Source organism: Pan paniscus, chromosome 6 (assembly GCF_029289425.2).
Source record: "Pan paniscus chromosome 6, NHGRI_mPanPan1-v2.0_pri, whole genome shotgun sequence".
Classification (NCBI taxonomy): domain Eukaryota; kingdom Metazoa; phylum Chordata; class Mammalia; order Primates; family Hominidae; genus Pan; species Pan paniscus.
In genome coordinates, this window is record NC_073255.2 from 9,075,522 (window position 1) to 9,094,883 (window position 19,362).

Below are 19,362 nucleotides of genomic sequence, written 5' to 3' on the forward strand. Positions count from 1 at the left end.
GAGTTCAAAAGGAGACTTTGCCACCAAACAGTAACCTCCCAGAACCTCCGTTGCTTCATCTGCAGAGTGAACCCCCCCATGGGATATGATGGACTTGAAGTGTCTCTCCTCCTTTTTCAACCATGGGGGCCCTGAAGTATGGCGGGATCTTCAGGCCCAGCTGAGAGCAACTCCTCCATGCTGTTTATAAACAGTGCCTTCCCTGACTGCTAGGGGCTAGCTCAGGTCCAGGTTTTCCTATCTGAATGGTGTTTGAAGTTTAAATCGGTCCACAAGAAAATTAACAAAGCAAATGGAGATTGTCTAGAATATAATGCCCTTGTTTTTAAAGTTTCACTGCTTTTATACGTATTATATCTGAATCAGTGCAAACATATCAAGACAAATTAGTTCAGTGATGTTGTACACAGAAGAGAGATTGCATGAAAGTAAGAAAATGATCTTACATGTGGGCCGGGAGTGGTGGCTTACGCCTGTCATCCCAGCACTTGGGAGGCCGAGGCGGACAAATCACTTGAGGTCAGGCGTTCGAGACCAGCCTGGCCAACATGGTAAAACCCCATCTCTAGTAAAAACTCAAAAATCAGCCAGGCGTGGTGGCGCATGCCTGTAATCCCAGCTACTTGGGAGGCTGAGACAGGAGAATGGCTTGAACCCAGGAGGCGAATTTGCAGTGAGCCAAGATTGCACCACTGCATTCCAGTCTCAAATAAAGAAAAGAAAATTTTCTTACATGTGTATGGGTCAAGAATGGCATGGCTGGCCTCGGCTGCCCATCTCCTTGTAGAAAAGCATTCATTGAAATGGATGAATGCGATTTTCTCAGCTTTAGTTTTCTGATCGGTAGAAAAGGGGTAATGATACCTACTTCATTGGGATCATTGTGGGATGAGATGCAATTATGTAACTGAAGGCAGTTGGCACAGACAGGCACTGGATAAGCACCTAGTCAACCTACCCTCCTTTCCCCTTCTTTTGTGTAAATCCTCACGCCCCCTTCTCTCTTCAGCCTCTCCTGTCCCTATCACAGAATACCACGTTTAGAGCTGTCAGTGAACTGGCATGTGTCTGAAAGTCAGGATTTCCTATTTGAGATAAAAGTCTGCAGTTTCCACAAGTTAATACAGCAAACAGACCAAGCATCTTTTTTTTCTTGCTGGGTGGACTCAGGTAAAATTGAGCTGCTAAGTACCCAGGATTTATGGAATTTGTTGCTAATATTAAAGAGATTTACATGTCCGTTATACTCCTGCAGGTTTAATCTGATCACTACAAAATGCTCAGAATACGTTGCTATTTCAAGGACAACTTGATTATTTGGGTGAAAGCTGGATCTTTATATGTAGATGCTCTAGATTTTGGATGCTAATCTACTTCATTGGTTCTTTGCAGTTCCTTCAGCCGCCCCTGAGAACGTGTCAGCCGAGGCTGTCAGCTCAACCCAGATTTTACTGACATGGGCATCCGTGCCGGAACAGGACCAGAATGGGCTCATACTGGGCTACAAGGTGTGTGATCACGGGAAGACCTCCCTTTGCTTAAAGAGTGGGCTGGGGAAATGGGAGCATGTGCTATTCCCCCAAAGCAACGAGCTTCCTCTTCTCCTACAGATCTGCAGCGCCAGCCAGTTTGTGATTTTTATTAAGATATCCAGTTGTCTTATCTAAGCCTCATTGCAGCCTGGGAATTAGGCATCAGTATAACTACAACACAAACACCAAAACAGGGCACCAGAAGAAAAGCACAGCCGGAATGGAACTGACCTCCGGGCCTGCGCCTGACTGCCCTCGCTGGCCTCAGTGCCGCGGGCCAGTTACTGAAGCCCTGAGCTTGTGTCTCCCCACTTGTAAAACGGGAATAACAATGGTAGCTTTGTCCCAGGGTTGGTGTGAGAATTCAGTGGGTCTTTTACACAGCACGCCTTGCTCATGTGAAGGGCTGGGTGAGGTGGATCGCTGTGTGCATGTTTCTATGTGTGTCGTCACGGTCCTAGCAATGGCATCCGCTGGCAGGGTTGAATCTGTCCCAGCTTCTCTGGGGAGCCATTTCTGGGTTCCATCTTCCATGCATCCACCCCACCCCTTTAAAACCCCCTTCTGTTCCTCGTTCCATCACTCGGGGCGACAGGCTCTGTCTCCCCATCTGCTCCTTGGCTCAGCAATGCCAAGCATCAGAATGAGCTTTTTCGGACCCGGCCAGCGAGGCCACGCTTGTCTCAGTGCTGCTCCCTGGGTTTTGAGCGAGCCTCCTTCACCTTTCCATAGTTCACATCCCTATTCTTTGTTTTCCCCGCCTGCTCTCCCATGTCTTCTCCCTTCCCCGGGCGTTCTAAGTGCGCCCTGCTGGCTCTGTGACACATGGCAGTCCCGTTGAGGGGATTCAGTGACCAAAACTTCACACCACATTCCTGGGGCCCCGAGAAACACGCTTGCTGTGCTGTTTTCAAACACCTCCCTGCTGATGCTATCCTTTATGGCCTTCCAGGTCCCCGATCTCAGGGAGCAGTTCAGAGAAGGTGGGCATTGAGTGAGGTCTTAGCAGGAGGCCCTGGAGCAGAGCAGCTTGGGGTGGGGTGCCCTGGAGGAGAGCAGCTTGGGGTTGGGTGCCCTGGAATAGAGAAGCTTGGGGTGGGGTGCCCTGGAGGAGAGCAGCTTGGGGTGGGGTGCCCTGGAGGAGAGCAGCTTGGGGTTGGGTGCCCTGGAATAGAGCAGCTTGGGGTGGGGTCCCCTGGAGGAGAGCAGCTTGGGGTGGGGTGCCTACAGCATGCACAGCTGCAGATGGCCCAAGGAGGCCAGAGCTCCCAGTCTGTGTGAGGACAGCAGGTCTTCTGGGGCAGGAACCCAGCTTCCATGGCTGGAAAACCCAGGGGGCTGCTGGCTCCTGTTGCAGGAAGCAGAGTGTGTCTGTATTCATAATCGAGTGTTTGCTTTAGTGGCTGTGGTTGGCATGGCTGCAGTTGGGCCCTCAGATCTTGCAGATTACGACCAGGCAGCAGGCTCGCCAAACCGTGGGCACTAACTCAAGCTCCCCTGGAGCGCAGTCACTTTACCACCACCTTCCTCCCCAAATGCCAGCATGGACAAATTAGATCCACAAGCCCTGCACACAGCCATCCTCAGGGAGAAAGCACAGTTGGCTGGGCCTTGATTCACGAAGGGGGCCTGCCCCATGCCACGGCGGTCCCTCCTGGCACCCGCCTCCTCGTAACCCTCGTGCTGTGTCGATACCACAGATCCTGTTCCGGGCCAAAGACCTGGATCCCGAGCCCAGGAGCCACATCGTGCGAGGCAACCACACGCAGTCGGCCCTGCTGGCAGGCCTGCGCAAGTTCGTGCTCTACGAGCTCCAGGTGCTGGCGTTCACCCGCATCGGGAACGGGGTCCCCAGCACGCCCCTCATCCTGGAGCGCACCAAAGATGATGGTAGGTCCAGGGTTCGCGCCTTCGGGAGCCTTGCTGCCTCCCAGGTTGGCCTTTCCAATGCAAACAGTTTGGATTGTTGTCGCTTTTAACTTAATTTTCAAACCACTTTCTATTGCAGTTGAGGGAAACAAAACAAAATTGTTTTTCAGTCACTGAGCACTTATATGGCCAATTTCAGGCTGGAGTGGATTTTTACAGCCTAATTATGAACCTGTGCTGAGTTTCCCTCATAACTCTGCCGTGGGCAGTGCTGGGGAGAGGCAGCAGAGGCTGGGGCAGGGCCGAGCTGTGGACGCTGCTCTTGGCAGGGGCTCCACACACCTCGTGTAGCGCCCCCTTATCCGGCAACACATCCCAGGACCCCAGGGAATGCCTGAAACTGCAGATAAGAGGAGACTACTATAGTTTAAAAAATCCACAGTGGACCTCATGCCTTACTTCCCTCGGTACTGCCCCGTCTCACTGTTTGCATTGTGGGAGGTAATTAGAGGTTATAGAAAGCCCCGTGCTGGATGGCCCAGGGTCCCCAGCTCCCTGAGTTTCTGGACCTGAATCACAAGCATGCCTTGCCAGCTTTGTTTTCATGGAACTCTAAATCATCGGTAAATATGTTTTCCCACTCTGCAGATGTCAAACACGTAAAGGTTAGCGCCTTTACATTTTCATTATTAAACAGACTGTAATGAATACATCAGGGAGAGAAATGCGGATCTCTCCCGCCAGAACACCCACCCTGGGGATCGGAGTGGCTGAAGAACTGAAACACCTGTAGGTTTTCTTAAGCATCTTTGCTGAGTAACTAAATGAGCCCGAAAGTCCTCTTAACTGCTGAGTGGAAAGCACTCTCTCCATGTTGCTGAGAGAGTGCCACCCCTGATCCTCGCCTCGCCTCGCCTCAGGGAGAGACAGGAACCCTGCAGAAGGCTTTGTCCATCCTTCCCTGACACAAGGTCTCAGGCTAGAGGGAGATCCAGGAGGGAATGGGAATGTGGATGTTGTTTCCTTGCAAAACTATCTCCTGCTCCAGTGTATTCCAGGTTTCCCAGATGAAAGTAAAAAGGGGCCTATTAGAAACTGTGTGTAACAGCAGGCCCACCGTCCAGCTCCAGTGTATTCCAGGTTTCCCAAATGAAAGTAAAAAGGGGCATATTAGAAACTGTGTGTAACAGCAGGCCCACTGCAACTGTTCCCTCCTGAAGCAGGCGCTGGTGAGTCCTGGAATGCCGCTGCTTCCTCTCCCACAGCGCTCCTGTAGACATGCCTTCCTCCTCTGCTTTCCAGCATAATCCCCATAAACAGCCTGGGAGAGGGCTCAGGGGAGCAACGCTACTTAAGACTGAAGTCAGCGTTTGCATATCTGTGACTTAGTCCTAGTTGGGAGCCTGTGGCCTCCTACAGACATTTATTTCACCCCAAAATAGGCGTCATAACACACGTTCAGAATTTAAAATACTGTTCCCAGCTTCATAGCCAGGGACAGACGTCAGCGGCCCAGAACGACGAACATACATCCTTTTATTTTCATATTGATTGTTTCATGCCCATTGCCTCTTACCTGGGAATCGGTCAGTTATTAATTCCAACAAGAAGCTCTCATACTGGCCACACACTTACTTGCCTGTTCGTTTAAGTAAATGTATTTTATGAGGGCCACGACCCTATTATTCAGCAGTTCCACCACACCTAGCTGCTTTTTGAATTATTGGTGCACCGAACCACACACAAGAATTATTATATGCATTTGTGCACATCAACTCTTAATTATCTAGGATCATGCAGGAGAGAGGTGGCATGCCTACGAGAGAAATGATTGAGGAAGAACATGTTATTTCATCAGAAATTGTAACCTCCGTTAGAGTTGGGAGGAACTTCAGGCCGCCTCATCTACCACCTGCTTTGCAGATGTCAAACCCAGTAAGGGAATCCGAGCTCAGATGAGGGAAATCCTTCCTCTCAACCTGATGTTTGCTCTCAGAGTCATTTAGTGACTGGTCTGCTTGTGTCCTGGTAGGCTGGTTACACTCACACTATTCCTGGCATAGTTCGTGAACCCTGCTTTTGAGTCTTGGAAAGCAGACGGGCAGGGTTTAAAGGGAAGTGTTTGCTCAAGATCCTTAGGGAGCCACACTACCAGTGACGTTCCAAAAGTCATCAGTCCAAAACTTTAGGGGGTTCTAAACCCACGACAGGGTAGCCTGTGGTAGTTACTGCAGCCAGCTGACCCTCGGAATCCTGTGTAACCTGTCACGCACCCAAGGAGCATTGTCTTGACATCTGAATCCCTGTGGTTTTCCCTTCAGCCCCAGGCCCACCAGTGAGGCTCGTGTTCCCTGAAGTGAGACTCACCTCCGTGCGGATTGTGTGGCAACCTCCGGAGGAGCCCAACGGCATCATCCTGGGTAAGGGAGCAGCGGTGGCCGGGCGTGGTGGCTCAGGCCTGTCATCCCAGCACTTTGGGAGACCGAGGCAGGTGGATTGCTTGAGCCCAGGAGTTCAAGACCAGCCTGGGCAACATTGTGAGACCCCATCTCTCCAAAGAAAAAATTCAAACTATTAGCCGGGCATGATGGCATGCACCTGTTGGTCCCAGCTACTTGGGAGGCTGAGGTGGGAGGATCGCTTGAGCCCAGGAGGTTGAGGCTGCAGTGAGCCAAGATTGCATCACTGCACTCCAGCTTGGGAGAGAGTGCAAGACCCTATCCCCAAAATAAGAATTAAGAAAAAAAAGGAGTGATGGTATTTAAAAGGAGAGAAATAACAATCAAGTTGATGTCTTCCCTGTTTGTTAGATGTTTATGAGGTTAAACAGAAGCCTGTCTCCAGCAGCCTAGCATTTCCTGAACCGAGATGATCATGGGCCTCTTGACTGTTTTCTGAGCTATGTACTAAAGGTTTTTCGTATGGAATGAAATTCACATTTTGTTAACCTGGAATTTCTTCCATTCGTTTGCGGCTCATGGCGATACCGTTTGTAACCGACCTTCCCTTCCTCTCTGAAATATCAGGCTATGTTGATGTGTGTTTGAGAAACAACAGGCTAGTTTTTCAGAGAAGATGCAGACCTAGCCTTGGTTACCATGTTCCTGGAAACATCTTTCTGCTGCAGCACTTGCACCGAATCCTTGTAAGAAGCCGCTGAGATAAAGCGCATGCCCTGGGTCCCAGGGAACGTGTTTACTTCTGACTTTTCAGCATTACAGCCAGCATACCAACTCTGGTAACACTGATGAAAAGCCTGAATTTTTCCCAGTTCCCCAAAGCAGCAAATTCTATTTTAAAACATCCCAGTTCCTTGACTCATCGACCCTTTCACAGAGACAAAATAAGGACTTTCCCTGTGCAGGTGTCGTACGTACAGTGGGGGGTGAGGAATGAATGAGGCTTGCCTGTCCTCAAGTTGCCCACAGTCCCGTAAGGGAGACACACGTTGAGAGTACAGTGAGATAAGCCATCTGAAAGAGGTTTCATTCAGTGCCTCACACACAGCTCCTTCTGGGTGGGTTCTCTGTGGGTGGAAGTCTCCTTTTGAGAGGGATCTGGAGATAGGTGGCTGCTAAAGCCTCGGAAGAGGGGAAGAGGGCTGTCCACTCAGCCAAGACCGAATGCTTTCAGCCTGTGGGAGCACTGACAGCTCCAAGGCTGGGGATGGAGGCTGCGCCGGGTCTTGAGCTACTGTGAGCTCCCTGCTGTGTCCTGGAGAATGTGGCCCTGAGACCTGGGCGTTTTAAACTGGCCTGTTAGAGGCAAGTGCAGCAGCCACAGAACATTGCCCCAGCCCCAGGTTAGCTCTCGGGATATTGCCATACCAGACACCCCGACTCGGCTAGCCTGTGTTCTAGGTGATTTACGGTAAAGTTGTAAACCCAGACTTACAAACAGGTGGTAAAATTCACCACTTTTGCCTGCATTTGATCTTAGGATTCTAAGACTTGGTTTGAAGAAAGAGTTTCACATCACTAAAAAAACAGTTTGGAGGCCTGTGTTGAACGGCAGCAGGAATTCATCCAAGGTCTTTGAGTGGGAAAGCTGCGCGATCAGATTTGCCTTTTAGGTAATCACTCCGGCAGCCTGAGAAGGGTGGATTGGAAAGTCAGATATTTATTGAGCCCTTGCTTCCCTGAGAGGGGGCCTGGAGCTTCCTAAGTCTTCTGCACAAGGAGGCTGTGACCTATTTTCGCTTTGCCTCTTTCTTTATGTGATTTCTGGAGTTGCTAGACAGAAGTGTTTGGCTTTGAGTACGGCATTTCTCTATCAGGCGACCTTTGGAATTACGGGTTCCTGCTACTAAAATCTCAGTTGAGCAGCCACTGTGGAGGTGAGCATTTCAGGGCCTGGCCCGGCGGAGAGGGAGCTACGAGCCACATCTGGTGCCTACGCAGTGAGCCCAGTCTTGGGTAGGAAGTGGTCTGCCCAGCAGACAGCTGTGGCGAGGAGATTTGCAGGAGCCCCACCCAGGCAGGCCCTAACCTCAGCACAGCACCCAGGCATCAGCCAGGGCTAATATCTGATTACCCGGGAGCTGTCCCCAGCATGCTGTGAAACAAGAAACATTGACAGAGTCACAGGAGTCCACAACAACAGTGTTCCCCGTGAAGAAGCAGGCTCGCCCCAGCCCCACCTCCACCCTGGCAGGGCCGCTGGCTCCCACTGCCGGCCTCGATAGACCCTCCCGGCAAGTCCTCACTCTGTGGTCACCTCCGTCCACTCACTGTCAGCTTACCGGGCTGCCAAGGATCAGTTCTGGAGTGCGAAGGCGTGGGAGCGGTGCAGGAGCAAAGCATGTGCTTCATCTGTGCTTCTGTCTTGCCACAGACGGACACGTGCTCAGATTCCAGTGCTGTGACTTTGACCCAGGGCGTCCTTGCCCACACGTGGGGAGGCTCTGGCCTCAGCCGGCTCTAGGCCCCGCCCTCTGCCTGACACGCCCACTTCAGGGCATCTGCCCTTTCTGAGGACTCACGCCGATGTCCTCTGTAGCCCCGGGTCCTCACTGCCCGCTCCCTGCACGTGTCTACCTGGTGAGGCTTCTCTTCAGCACGCCTGTCGGCACAGCGTGAGGCCCACTGTCCAGTGAGCCCATCAGCTGGTTTTATCATCTGTCGTTACTTTCCAGACTGTCTCTGACATTTCTTTTTCCGATGACAAGAGCACTATAAAATGGTAATTGAGGCCACAGTGAAATCCCATTTCACATTCAGCAGATTTGGCACCATAAGTAGCTGTGATAATGCCAAGTTTACATGAGGATCTGGAGAAACAAGACCCCTACACCCTTGCCAGGAGCGGGAGTTTGTGCGTCCACTTTGGGGAGTGCTCACCAGGAAAGGTGAGCGCGTTCACACCGCACCCCAGACGCTCTGCACTTCCAGGCCTTCGCCCTAGAGAAATTCTTGCCTGTGTGCACAAGGAGAAACGTACAAGGATGTTCATTACGGATTCACTGAAATAGCAAGAAAGAAAGCAGCTGTCGTCTGCACAAGTCAGATGGCACGAACCTTGGGGCTGCCTGCTTTTCCTTTCCCCTGTGTTTTCAACACTGCATCACTGACAAGTAGGCCGGCAGCCTGGGTAACGTTTTGGACTCAGATCTCAGCCTATGCTTATTAGCTGAGTGAATTTATGCGTGTTTCTTAGCATTCCCATGCCTCAGTTTCCCCATCCCTCAAAGGGGAAGCACATTCGTGCCTCCCTCACTGGTTAGAGTTGCACTTAGAACAGTGCCTGCCACATAGTGAGTGCTGAGTAAACATTAGCTTCCATATCACATCGAATATTTCATCGTTTCCCTAGCACCAGAGGAGGCTGGAGGCTCCCTGGACTTGAGGGCTCCTCCTGGACCGTTGGGGGCTCAGCCTGGTCCTAGTATTCCCGTTGCATGCAGCAGTGGTGTGCTGCCTTGATTTGTCCTCCATAACTCTGGTTATGGCTGAAGCAGAGGCTTCTTGCCGACAAGAGAAAGAAAACTTAGAAGGCTACTTGGGTTACAGAGTGTTCCTGATGTGCGTCGGGAGGTATGGGTCTTGATTTGTGGTCACTGAAAGCCACTGAAGCCCAGGGAAGGAGAAGGATAATCATTGAAATACTTTGAGCACTCCAACCGTGCTGAACGCTGCTGAATCACACAGCACCGTGTCTACCTGCGAGGCGGACAACCTCACTGCCGAGCCTCCTCTGTCATGCAGCATTGGCTTGTAATTGTAATGCATGTTGTCCGGGTAACCTGTCACCCGTGGGTCATTACAGCCGGCACACCACACGGCGGAGGCTGCAGAAAGACAGGAAGACAATTCCTGCAAATTCAGATGGGTGTTCACAGGGGAGAAAGCAAAACATCTTTTCGTCTGACTCACTTTACATCCAGAGACCTTGAATCAATGTTCCCACTCTGGCAGCTTGGCCTTCTGAGTACATAAACGCCTCTGCCGCCCGAGCTTTTGTAATCTATATCAAAACATGTTCTTGCATTTCCAAAAGAGATTAACAGCGTGAACCACAGCAGGCGCCTAGAGGAGAAAACACTTGCTTATTTGCGTAAATATTTTACTGTGGAGTGCTTTTAGCATTTAGAACTTTTCTTTGGGGGGATGGGGTTGGAACCCCCTGAGTACAGACGTCCCTCCCTCACCCACCAGCTGACACCACATGGCCTTGACTGGTATTACGCTAACGTGATGATGCGTGAGCTCTTCATACCCACATGGGCCTGCCCTGGCCAGACACGCGGGATCCCGCCCTGCCAGCAGGAGGGCCTAACATTTACCTTTAAGCTTATTACGAAGGGTGTGCGGGAACTCTGCTGAGAATCAGGAGCTCCAGCAAATATGATCCCTGTTGGCAGATTCAGCGTTTTGATCCCCAGCCCTTGGATGGATAAGCTGCAAAACCCACACAGGCCACGGCATCTAGGCTCGGCCAGCGTGGGCCTCCTGGGGCGATTCAGTGGCTTGCGGGTTCTCTGACCCACTCGCCCACCAACAGCAGCTGCAGAGAGATCGGCAGCACGTGCCCCTGATGGTCGTGCTTTGGGGTCCTGAGCGCTGGGGCCCCAGTGATGCTCACTGAATAGCAACTCTCAGACAATGCCTTTTGTTTCCCAGGGAAGTGCACAATTTATTAAAGGTTTGCAACTAGCTGGGCACGGTGGCACACACCTGTAATCCCAGCTACTCAGGGGGCTGAGGCATGAGAATGGCTTGAACCCGGGAGGTGGAGGTTGCAGTGAGCCAAGATCGTGCCACTGCACTCTAGCCTGGGTGACAGAGCGAGACGCTATCTCAAAGGCTTTGCAGCCACCTAAAACGTCTGGATAGAAGTCTCCAAATTGCTCTGTGTATAGCTGTCCGGCATCAGTCTTCAGGCTGACCTGGAGCTGAGATGCCTGCAAGGCTTCCAGTATCCAGCCTCAGCTCCTTAGTGCCACCTTCTTGTGTCTCGAGCAGTGGACGGTTCTGGAACTTGTTTCAGGCCCGTGGCGCAGTCCCTTTCTGGATTCTGATTGTCTAAATGCGCAGTGCCACCTCCGTCTTCCAGGTGTATTCAGAAACCCACTCAGGCCTCTCACTTGATGTTTTTAATCTTCCATTTGGATCAATGTGTCTCGTACTTGGCCTTGCTCCTTTTAATGCCCGTATTATCATAATTCACCCATACCCTTAAAAATAGGGCTCCTCGTAAGCCACATTTTACTGCTGCTATTGATTCGGCCTGTTCATTCCTCCCTCGCACACGCCGCCGTCTTCTGGCCTTGCGTCGCTGAAGTGCAGCACGCCGATGTTTCTGATCTCGCTGTAACCGTAATTACATAACTAGCCTTTTCCACAGAAACGCTCTTATCGCTGAACACCATCTATCATTATTCTCTAAAAATGCAAGGACTGTTACTCTGCTGCTCCTTTGTGCCATTTATGTACAGAAAAAAAGCTGTCTTCTATTGTCCATCGAGTCTAGGACTTTTTAAACGTGTCAAGGTGAGCTATAGGCATTCATCTTTATGTTCAGCAGACCGTGGTGTGGCGACCAGCTGATATTATCTTTATTTTAGGGCAAATAATAGGAAGGTACAAATAGAACCCACAGGCCAAGGAATTTTCTTCCAGTGCCTAGGGAACCAGATCAGAGAGAGAAGAAGAACCCAGATTTCTGCAATTAGCAGGGATGGCGTCGTGCTTTGCAATCTGCATACATTATCTCACTGGGGCTTTGCCAGGCCTGCATCCTAAAGGTCAGGGGAGGGGAGGGCGACCCCACTGCAAACTCCCCCCTTCCTACTTGGGTCCAGCGGCACTGCCACACAGTGCACTGTTAAGCGGTCATTAAAATTCATGCTTCTAAAGGGAAAACATGCTTTTGTTATGTTGTGCAGAAATCGCAGAATGAAAAACTCGTACTGAGTGTGGAAATCCGGGTTTGTTGAGTACTCATATGCGTAGAAAAATGATTACCAAAGGCCGGGCGTGGTGGCTCGTGCCTGTAATCCCAGCACTTTGGGAGGCTGAGAAGGGTGGATCCACGTGAGGTCAGGAGTTCGAGACCAGCCTGGCCAACATGGTGAAACCCCGTTTCTACTAAAAATACAAAAATTAGCTGGGCATGGTGGCACACACCTGTAATCCCACCTACTTGGGAGGCTGAGGCAGGAGAAGCATTTGAACCTGGGAGGCCGAGGTTGCAGTATAGCCGAGATCATACCATTACACTCCAGCCTGGGCAACAATAGTGAAACTCTGTCTCAAAAAAAAAAAAAAGAGAGAGAAAAAGAGAAAGAAGAAGGAAGGAGGGAAGGAAAAGAAAAGAAAAGAAAATTGATGAGTAAAAAAAGTCCCAAGACAGCTACAGTTATCTCTGAGTGGCAGCATGGTCCTGCTGCAGACCAGCATACCACCACCCCAGCTTCCAGGCCATCACCTGGGACTCTGCCCAAGGGCTTTCTGTGGCTGCCGGAGCCTGCAAGGTTTTGAGGACTGGGCCATACATTCAAGGGGTGCCCCCAACAGCCCTCAGCCAACCGCTGAGAGGCAGTGGGCGCACACTGCAGCTCCCCCCGTGTCGTGTGTTGGGGACGAGGCTAACAGGTTCTCCACCGGCCCCCACAGTGGGAGGAGCCCAGCCCCACGGCCCCTGCCTTAATGCACACACACGTTCATCAGCTTCTTCTCCGTCTCACTTCTCTACCCACCCCCCCTTTCCTGGAGTGACCTCCCAAATCACCACTTGCACTCCAGTCCTGGCCTCAGGGTCTGTTCGTGGGGCACCCACCCTAGGGCCAAAGGTGATTTCATGGGGTTTTTTTTTCCTGCTTTTTTTGGATGGCTTTTATACAAAAGAAGCATCTATCTATCTATCTATATGTATAAACAACTATATATGTGTGTATATATGTACGTGTGTGTGTATATGTGTGTGTATATATGTGTGTGTATATATGTATATGTGTGTATGTGTGTGTGTATATATGTATATATGTGTGTGTATGTCTGTGTGTGTATATGTGTGTGTATGTGTGTGTGTATATATGTATATATGTGTGTGTATATGTGTGTGTGTATGTGTGTGTGTGTGTGTGTGTGTCTATATAATCTTGAAAAGCTGAAGCCCCAGGAGCGCTATGGGACTGAGGGGCTGAGAGCTTCAGCACCGCATCAGAGGGCCTCGCCCTGCGCTGTCTGGGCTGTCTTGGAGCTGGGTGGAGCCCTCGGGACTCAGGCAGGGAGAGTCCATCGATGGGAAGGATCTGGTAATGGGGCAGGGCCCCAGGCCTCCCTGAACAACAAGACCCCGCTGTTCTCCCATGAGCCTATTCATTGTGCACCTCTGGGCCAGCTCTGCAAACGGTGATTCCTGCCAGGCCCACACTCTGGAAGTGTGACCTCCAGAGTGCCTTGTCCCCCTGTCACCACCTCCCCAGGAGCACACAGGTTCCCTTCTTTGTGCTCCGGCTGCTGCAGACAGTGGCGCTGCTCCTGCGGGCCGTCTCTGCCGCCCCGCTCCACCCCAGCCTGCACCTCACAGGCTGCTCATCCCCCTCTCAGATCTGGTGGCTTTGCCTCTGGCCCCCACTGCATAGCGCTCTCCCTGGGCCCACCTCAGCTGACCTCTTTCCTGATGCTACTCCCCAAGGCTCTTCCCGAGGACTCTCTTTCTTTGGCACTTTCTGGAACAATTCAGCCTCCCCAGATGGGAGCCCTCACATGCTGGAGGCGTGGCTCTGGAGCTGGGCCCAGGTGGGACCCCCGGCCCCACGATGAGGGGCTGTTTCTAGATGTTTTGCAGTTTCCCCCACTCTGTGACGGTCACCTTCAGAATATCCTGCTGAGTGACTCTCTCTGAATTGTTTTCTGTTTTTTTCTCCCTTTTCTTTAATCATCAGAATCCCATCATACTGCAGCAGGAGGGCGCTGAGGCCAACAGCAGGGTATCCTGGGAAGAGCTGGAGCTCGATGCCGAGGGACCCCAGCCCTGCCCTGTTTACTGTGTGCTCGTGGGCACCCAGCCCCTCCTTGCCTGCAAATGTGAAATGGAAGCAGGAATATCTGCCTGGGGAATGTTATGAGGTCTTAATATGGTAGCTATGCAGTGCCTGGAATATAGAGGCCCCTAATAAGCTGTGTCTCCATTTTAAAAAATGATTAATAGAGGCCGGACACAGTGGCTCACACCTGCAATCCCAGCACTTTGAGAGGCTGAGGCAGAAGGATTGCTTGAGCCCAGGAGTTCAAGACCAGCCTGTGCAACATAGTGAGACCCCATCTCTATTTTAAATTTTTAAAAAAATGATTAATGGCAAGAGATGAGAATTGAGAGTCAGGCAGAGATTAGAACTTGCCTGAGGGCTGGGTCAGGAGCCAGGTCTCCCGGCTGCCTGCTGTCTAGTCAGGAGCTTCTGAGAGAGAGGCAAGGACCACACTCGAAAAACAATCCACAAACCCGAGGCAGTGTATCCTCCAAGGCAGGTGAGGTGAGGCCCACGTGAGGCAGTGAAGGGGCAAGTGCATAACCACATGATGGAAGCCTGTGTAGTCTGCGGCATGGCCAAAGGCAGGGCTCACCTTGGAGGACAGAAGAGTCAGGTGGGGCCATTGATAGAAAGGAGGGTCTGTAAGCAAACCTCAGACAGCTTGGCAAGAAGAAACCGGTTCCCACATAATCCCCAAATCCTGTGATCCACAAGGAGTGCCTTTGAACAACATCTTCATTTCATCTCAGGATTATTACCTCTAGCAATGGAATAATCTGGGCAGAGATAAAACATGGTGAAACAGTAAAGATTAAACAATAATGAAAACACGTCTGTAACCATGCCCTGCTCCTGAAAGTAAATAATACCTCATTAATTCAGACATAGTCACTGAAAGGCAATTTGGATTTTGAGCGAGAAGTCTTAATCACACACAACTCTCCAACATATTAAGTAACAAATCAAGAGAACTCAGGTAGGCTGGTGGGATCCATAGGAAAGGCACATTCCGGGCCATCGGGGATGCTGGGTAAGGCCCTCGTTAGTCGTCTATCGGGGCCAGGCCTCCAAGCATCTTCGACGCAGGGCTTTCTCTTTCTCTTTTAGGGATAGGCATGTTTTTGTTGTTGTTTTTGAGACAGAGTCTTGCTCAGTCACCCAGGCTGGAGTGCAGTGGCGTGATCTTGGCTCACTGCAACCTCCGCCTCCCGGGTTCAAGTGATTCTCCTGCCTCAGCCTCCCGAGCAGTTGGCATTACAGGCACCTGCCACCACGCCTGGCTAATTTTTGTATTTTTAGTAGAGGCGGGGTTTCACCATCTTGGCCAGGGTGGTCTTGAACTCCTGACCTTTTGATCCACCTGCCTCGGCCTCCCAAAGTGCTGGGATCATAGGTGTGAGCCACTGCGCCCGGCCGGGATAGGCATGTTTTTTCACACGGTGAAGAAGAAATCTCTTTAGCCACTGTGCAAAATCAGTGAGGTGATCCCACCTCGACAGTGTGGAGGGAGCATGCTGAACCCTATGCATACATACATGAGTCTGTTTTTAATGCAAACTTGATTTCTGCTGCTTTAGGGAAAGATTCGTATCTCTTCATCTCTAGGAACGATATTCAAATGCCTGAACTTAACACCGGGCTACACATCATTCTTGATGGTTTTGGTTTTGTGTTTTTATTTTTTGTTTTGTTTTCTGTTTTTGCTGGAGACAGAGTCTTGCTCTGTCACCCAGGCTGGAGTGCAGTGACGCGATCTCGGCTCACTGCAAACTGCGCATCCCAGGTTCAAGCGATTCTCCTGCCTCAGCCTCCTGAGTAGCTGAGATTACAAGCACCCACCACCATGCCTAGCTAATTTTTGTATTTTTAGTAGAGACAGGGTTTCACCATGTTGGCCAGGCTGGTCTCAAAGTCTTGACCTCAAGTCATCCACCCTCCTTGGCCTCCCAAAATGCTGGGATTACAGGCATGAGCCACTGTGCCCGGCTGCTTTGCACTCTTTACCTGGCACAGTTGCATGGTTTTTGAGCCACGTGAATATTACACATCTCAAGAAATCATAACAATATTGAATGTCTTTAGACAAAAGGCAGCTTAAGCCTAGAAGGTCTCCAAGATGAACATTGATTCTGTGGCCAGAAATGCTTTTTCCAGGCAGAACACAGCCGCCCAGAGACCTCAGAATTAGGGTCATTCTCCCATTCCTGAGGAAGCAGGACACTTTTGGGGAATTTACATTTCAAGGGTGAACTCCGGCCCAGGGAGTCCTGCTCTGTGGCCCGCTCAATGCTGAGCACACGCCGTAGGTAGTTAACTCAATCAGGCATTGCAAAGTTGGGGGTGTCACTCCTCAGGGCCGGGCTGGGGGCTTGGCCATGTCTGTTCTGGGCCCCTGTGCTGCCTCCGGTGGGCATTCACCACCCTGTCCTGGAGCTGCAGGGGCCTAAGGCGCCACGCCCGCATCAGTGCCTGTGGACAGGTCCGGGGAATAAGGTTCCATGGAGGCTGTGAGGAATGATAACTCTGTGGTCATACCGGCCACCACAGGGTGAGGAACTGCTAGGGAAGGGGTCCTGCCAGCTGGAGGAGGGAGGAGAAGTCGTGACTGCAATTGTTTTATAATAATATTAAAGCCAGGAGCAACCAGGCATGGTTGTGCCAGCCAGGTCATTACCACCGTGAGCCCCCAGAGCCCTCCTGGCACCCCATGAGGTGTCCTGCCATATCCTTGCACCATGTAGTCCAGCAAACTGAGGCTGGGAGAGGCTGCGTGGCTTATCCACGGTCACACAGTGAATGATTGGCAGAGTGGGATTCCAGCCCAGAGGTGCACCCCCAAAGGTGTGTCCTTCCTTTGAGAGGCCCGCTAGCTTCCATTGGAGAGGATGCTTCTGCGTGGTGGGCCCTGGGGTCCGTGGTTCCGAGCAACTGGGACCTGGCGAGGGGATGCTCTCCCTTTGCTCACAGATCGGCGTGGGTGTTTGCTTCTCCCAGGAAGAGTAGGCACCCATGGGGCTCCAGCCCGACTCTCTCGTCACTTTCTCGCTGGGGACCCCTCTTGGAGTTTCACAGCCTCGTCCTCATCCTCGTCTCGTCTCGTATGCTTCCTGACAGGCCTGCAGCGAGGGTCTGGCATGGGAAGCGTTGCAGGGATGCAGCACGGTCCCTGGATGTGCCCAGCAGTGTAGCCGCTGTGGTCACGCTCTCCTCACCATCAGGGTGCGGGGCGGCCAGGAGCCCTGAAGCCTCAGACTGAGCTTCCATTGTGTGTGCACGGCCGACTCCCTCCTCTCACTGTGCAAGGGTGGGGGAAACGGGAGGGCTGTGGGAAGAGCTGGCCCTCTCCCTACTCTCACTACACAGGGGTGTGGGGGAAGGGGAGGCGTGGGGGAAGGGGAGGCCGAGGGGAAGAGCTGGCCGCTGTCTCTAGGCTGCCCTTGGTCGGTCAGTGACTGGGAAGGAACAGGAGTCTAGCAGGGACACCCTTGCCAGAGGCCTGAGGCCAGCAGGGCCACATCCAGGAAGTCTCAGGACTCCCGGTCCCCATTGTGGGGAAGACAACCCGTCCACTGGAGGCGGGGCAGCGGCTGCGACAGCCACTCTGGGGGCCTAAGTTCAGGGTCCTGCAGACACCTGGGCCTAGAGGTGGCGGCATCATGGACAGGGCAGGGCGTGTGTCCCTGTCTGTGTGGTGGTGATGACGATGCTGGTGGTGAGCGGTGATGCCTGGGGCCTGATGTGAGGATGCACTTGAAGGCTGATCTCCGTGTAATTGTCCTCCCACCTCCCAGATGGCGGGCTGGGGAGGGGCTCGTTAAACCCTTGGATGAGCGACAAGGCGCAGGAGCTGGGAGGATGCCTGTGAGCTGGGTCGTTCATGAACCAGAGACCTGAGAGCAGGAAGAGCTGAGAGAGGGAGGGGTTCACCCGGAGCAGAGGCTGAGGGCAGGGGGCAAGCAGCGTGGGGTCGCCCGGCAGCTCCTCCCCACAGAGGGTGAGCCACCAATGCAGAGGCCACTCCACGAAGAGGCAGCACTGACGAGACCAGAGCGCGGCTCTGTTCCCCCTCTGCGTCCTCCCTTGTTTAACTCCAACAGTTGATTTTTTTGGAAGCCACAGCGCCCCATCATATCTGGTTTTAATCAGCGCAGGAGCTCAGCCGCTGGACCACACATTGTCTGTGAGCCAGGCAGGGTGCGCACTGGAGCTGCAGAGTTAACAAGGTTCCTCCAGATGCCAGCGGGGGAGGCCTGGGGCAGCCCATGGAGAGGAGTGATCGTTAGTAAGGAACGTCTGGTCAACCCCAAGCCCCTCCCAGTGGAGGAACTTAGCAAGCCAGGAGCCCTCCCTCAACTGGGCAGCACAGGGGGATTCTGTAAGCAGAGCTGCCCTGGCGGAGCTGCTCGGGAGGGGTGGGGCCAAAGAAGGGGCCGGATGGACGTTGCTGGGGTCCCTGGAGGGAGCTGGGGGGTCAGAGGTACAGGCAGACAGGGAAGACAAAGGAGGGAAGGAGGAGTGGCAGCTGTGGAGCTGCTGTCCTGCCTGGGCAGGCCATGCTGTCATTTGCAAGAATTAAACGACTTACTAAGAGAGCGAGGGGGAGAGCCGGACTGCAGGAGGGAGGGAGAGGCAGAGACTGAGAAGCCACAGCCCTCTGGGGAGCAGGGAGGGACTGGGTCCCTGTGGCATGCTCGCCTCGTGCCCGCGTCCTAAGGAAAGATGAACCCGTGTTCACACCTTGTTCTGGTGAAGCATGGAGCAGGAAACAAGCTTCACAGGGAAATCCACGTGGGGCCCCACCATTCATCACAGCCATGAGACCACCCTTTCAGTGCACAGGCGGTGACCTCCAGAGACGGGGAAGAGACAGATGGCCTTCCAGGGGTCAGCACAGGGTGTGGGCACAGGGCTTCCCTGTGCCGTGGGTGATGACTGGCTCAGCAGCTGTCTCCCATGTCACCTGCCTGCAGGGTACCAGATTGCCTACCGCCTGGCCAGCAGCAGCCCCCACACCTTCACCACTGTGGAGGTCGGCGCCACAGTGAGGCAGTTCACAGCCACCGACCTGGCTCCGGAGTCCGCATACATCTTCAGGCTGTCCGCCAAGACGAGGCAGGGCTGGGGGGAGCCACTGGAGGCCACCGTCATCACCACCGAGAAGAGAGGTAAGACCTTGGGGGACCCGGGGGTACTGCAGACGTGGTGGGCGCCGCTTCCTCAATCAGGCCCTCTGGGGTCTGCGGGGTACCTGGGAGGCTTCGGCCTTCCCTTTGGAGAAAGAGAAGGGATGTGAACATTTACGAAGCACCCACTGAGCCCGACATGGAGCTGGACACACTATCAAACAGCATTGCATTCACACCTTCTGCCTCACACCTGCTCTCTCAGACATGTGAGCATTTCGTGACACACTTTCAGCCTCACACCTGCTCTCTCAGACATGTGAGCATTGCATAACACACTTTCAGCCTCACACCTGCTCTCTCA

The 19,362-nt window shown here is 52.6% G+C and overlaps 1 protein-coding gene across 4 annotated transcripts in view; it reads left to right on the forward strand.

Moving 5' to 3' along the window:
• The window catches only part of SDK1 (sidekick cell adhesion molecule 1), a 963,741-nt gene that overhangs the window by 820,937 nt on the left and 123,442 nt on the right, over nucleotides 1–19,362 (forward strand). For all 4 annotated transcript variants that reach the window (XM_034963556.4, XM_063605603.1, XM_063605604.1 and 1 more), the window contains 4 exons: nucleotides 1,393–1,508; nucleotides 3,233–3,422; nucleotides 5,723–5,821; nucleotides 18,846–19,040. In XM_034963556.4, the coding sequence (XP_034819447.2) occupies nucleotides 1,393–1,508; nucleotides 3,233–3,422; nucleotides 5,723–5,821; nucleotides 18,846–19,040 (600 nt within the window). The remainder of the gene's footprint in view (nucleotides 1–1,392; nucleotides 1,509–3,232; nucleotides 3,423–5,722; nucleotides 5,822–18,845; nucleotides 19,041–19,362) is intronic.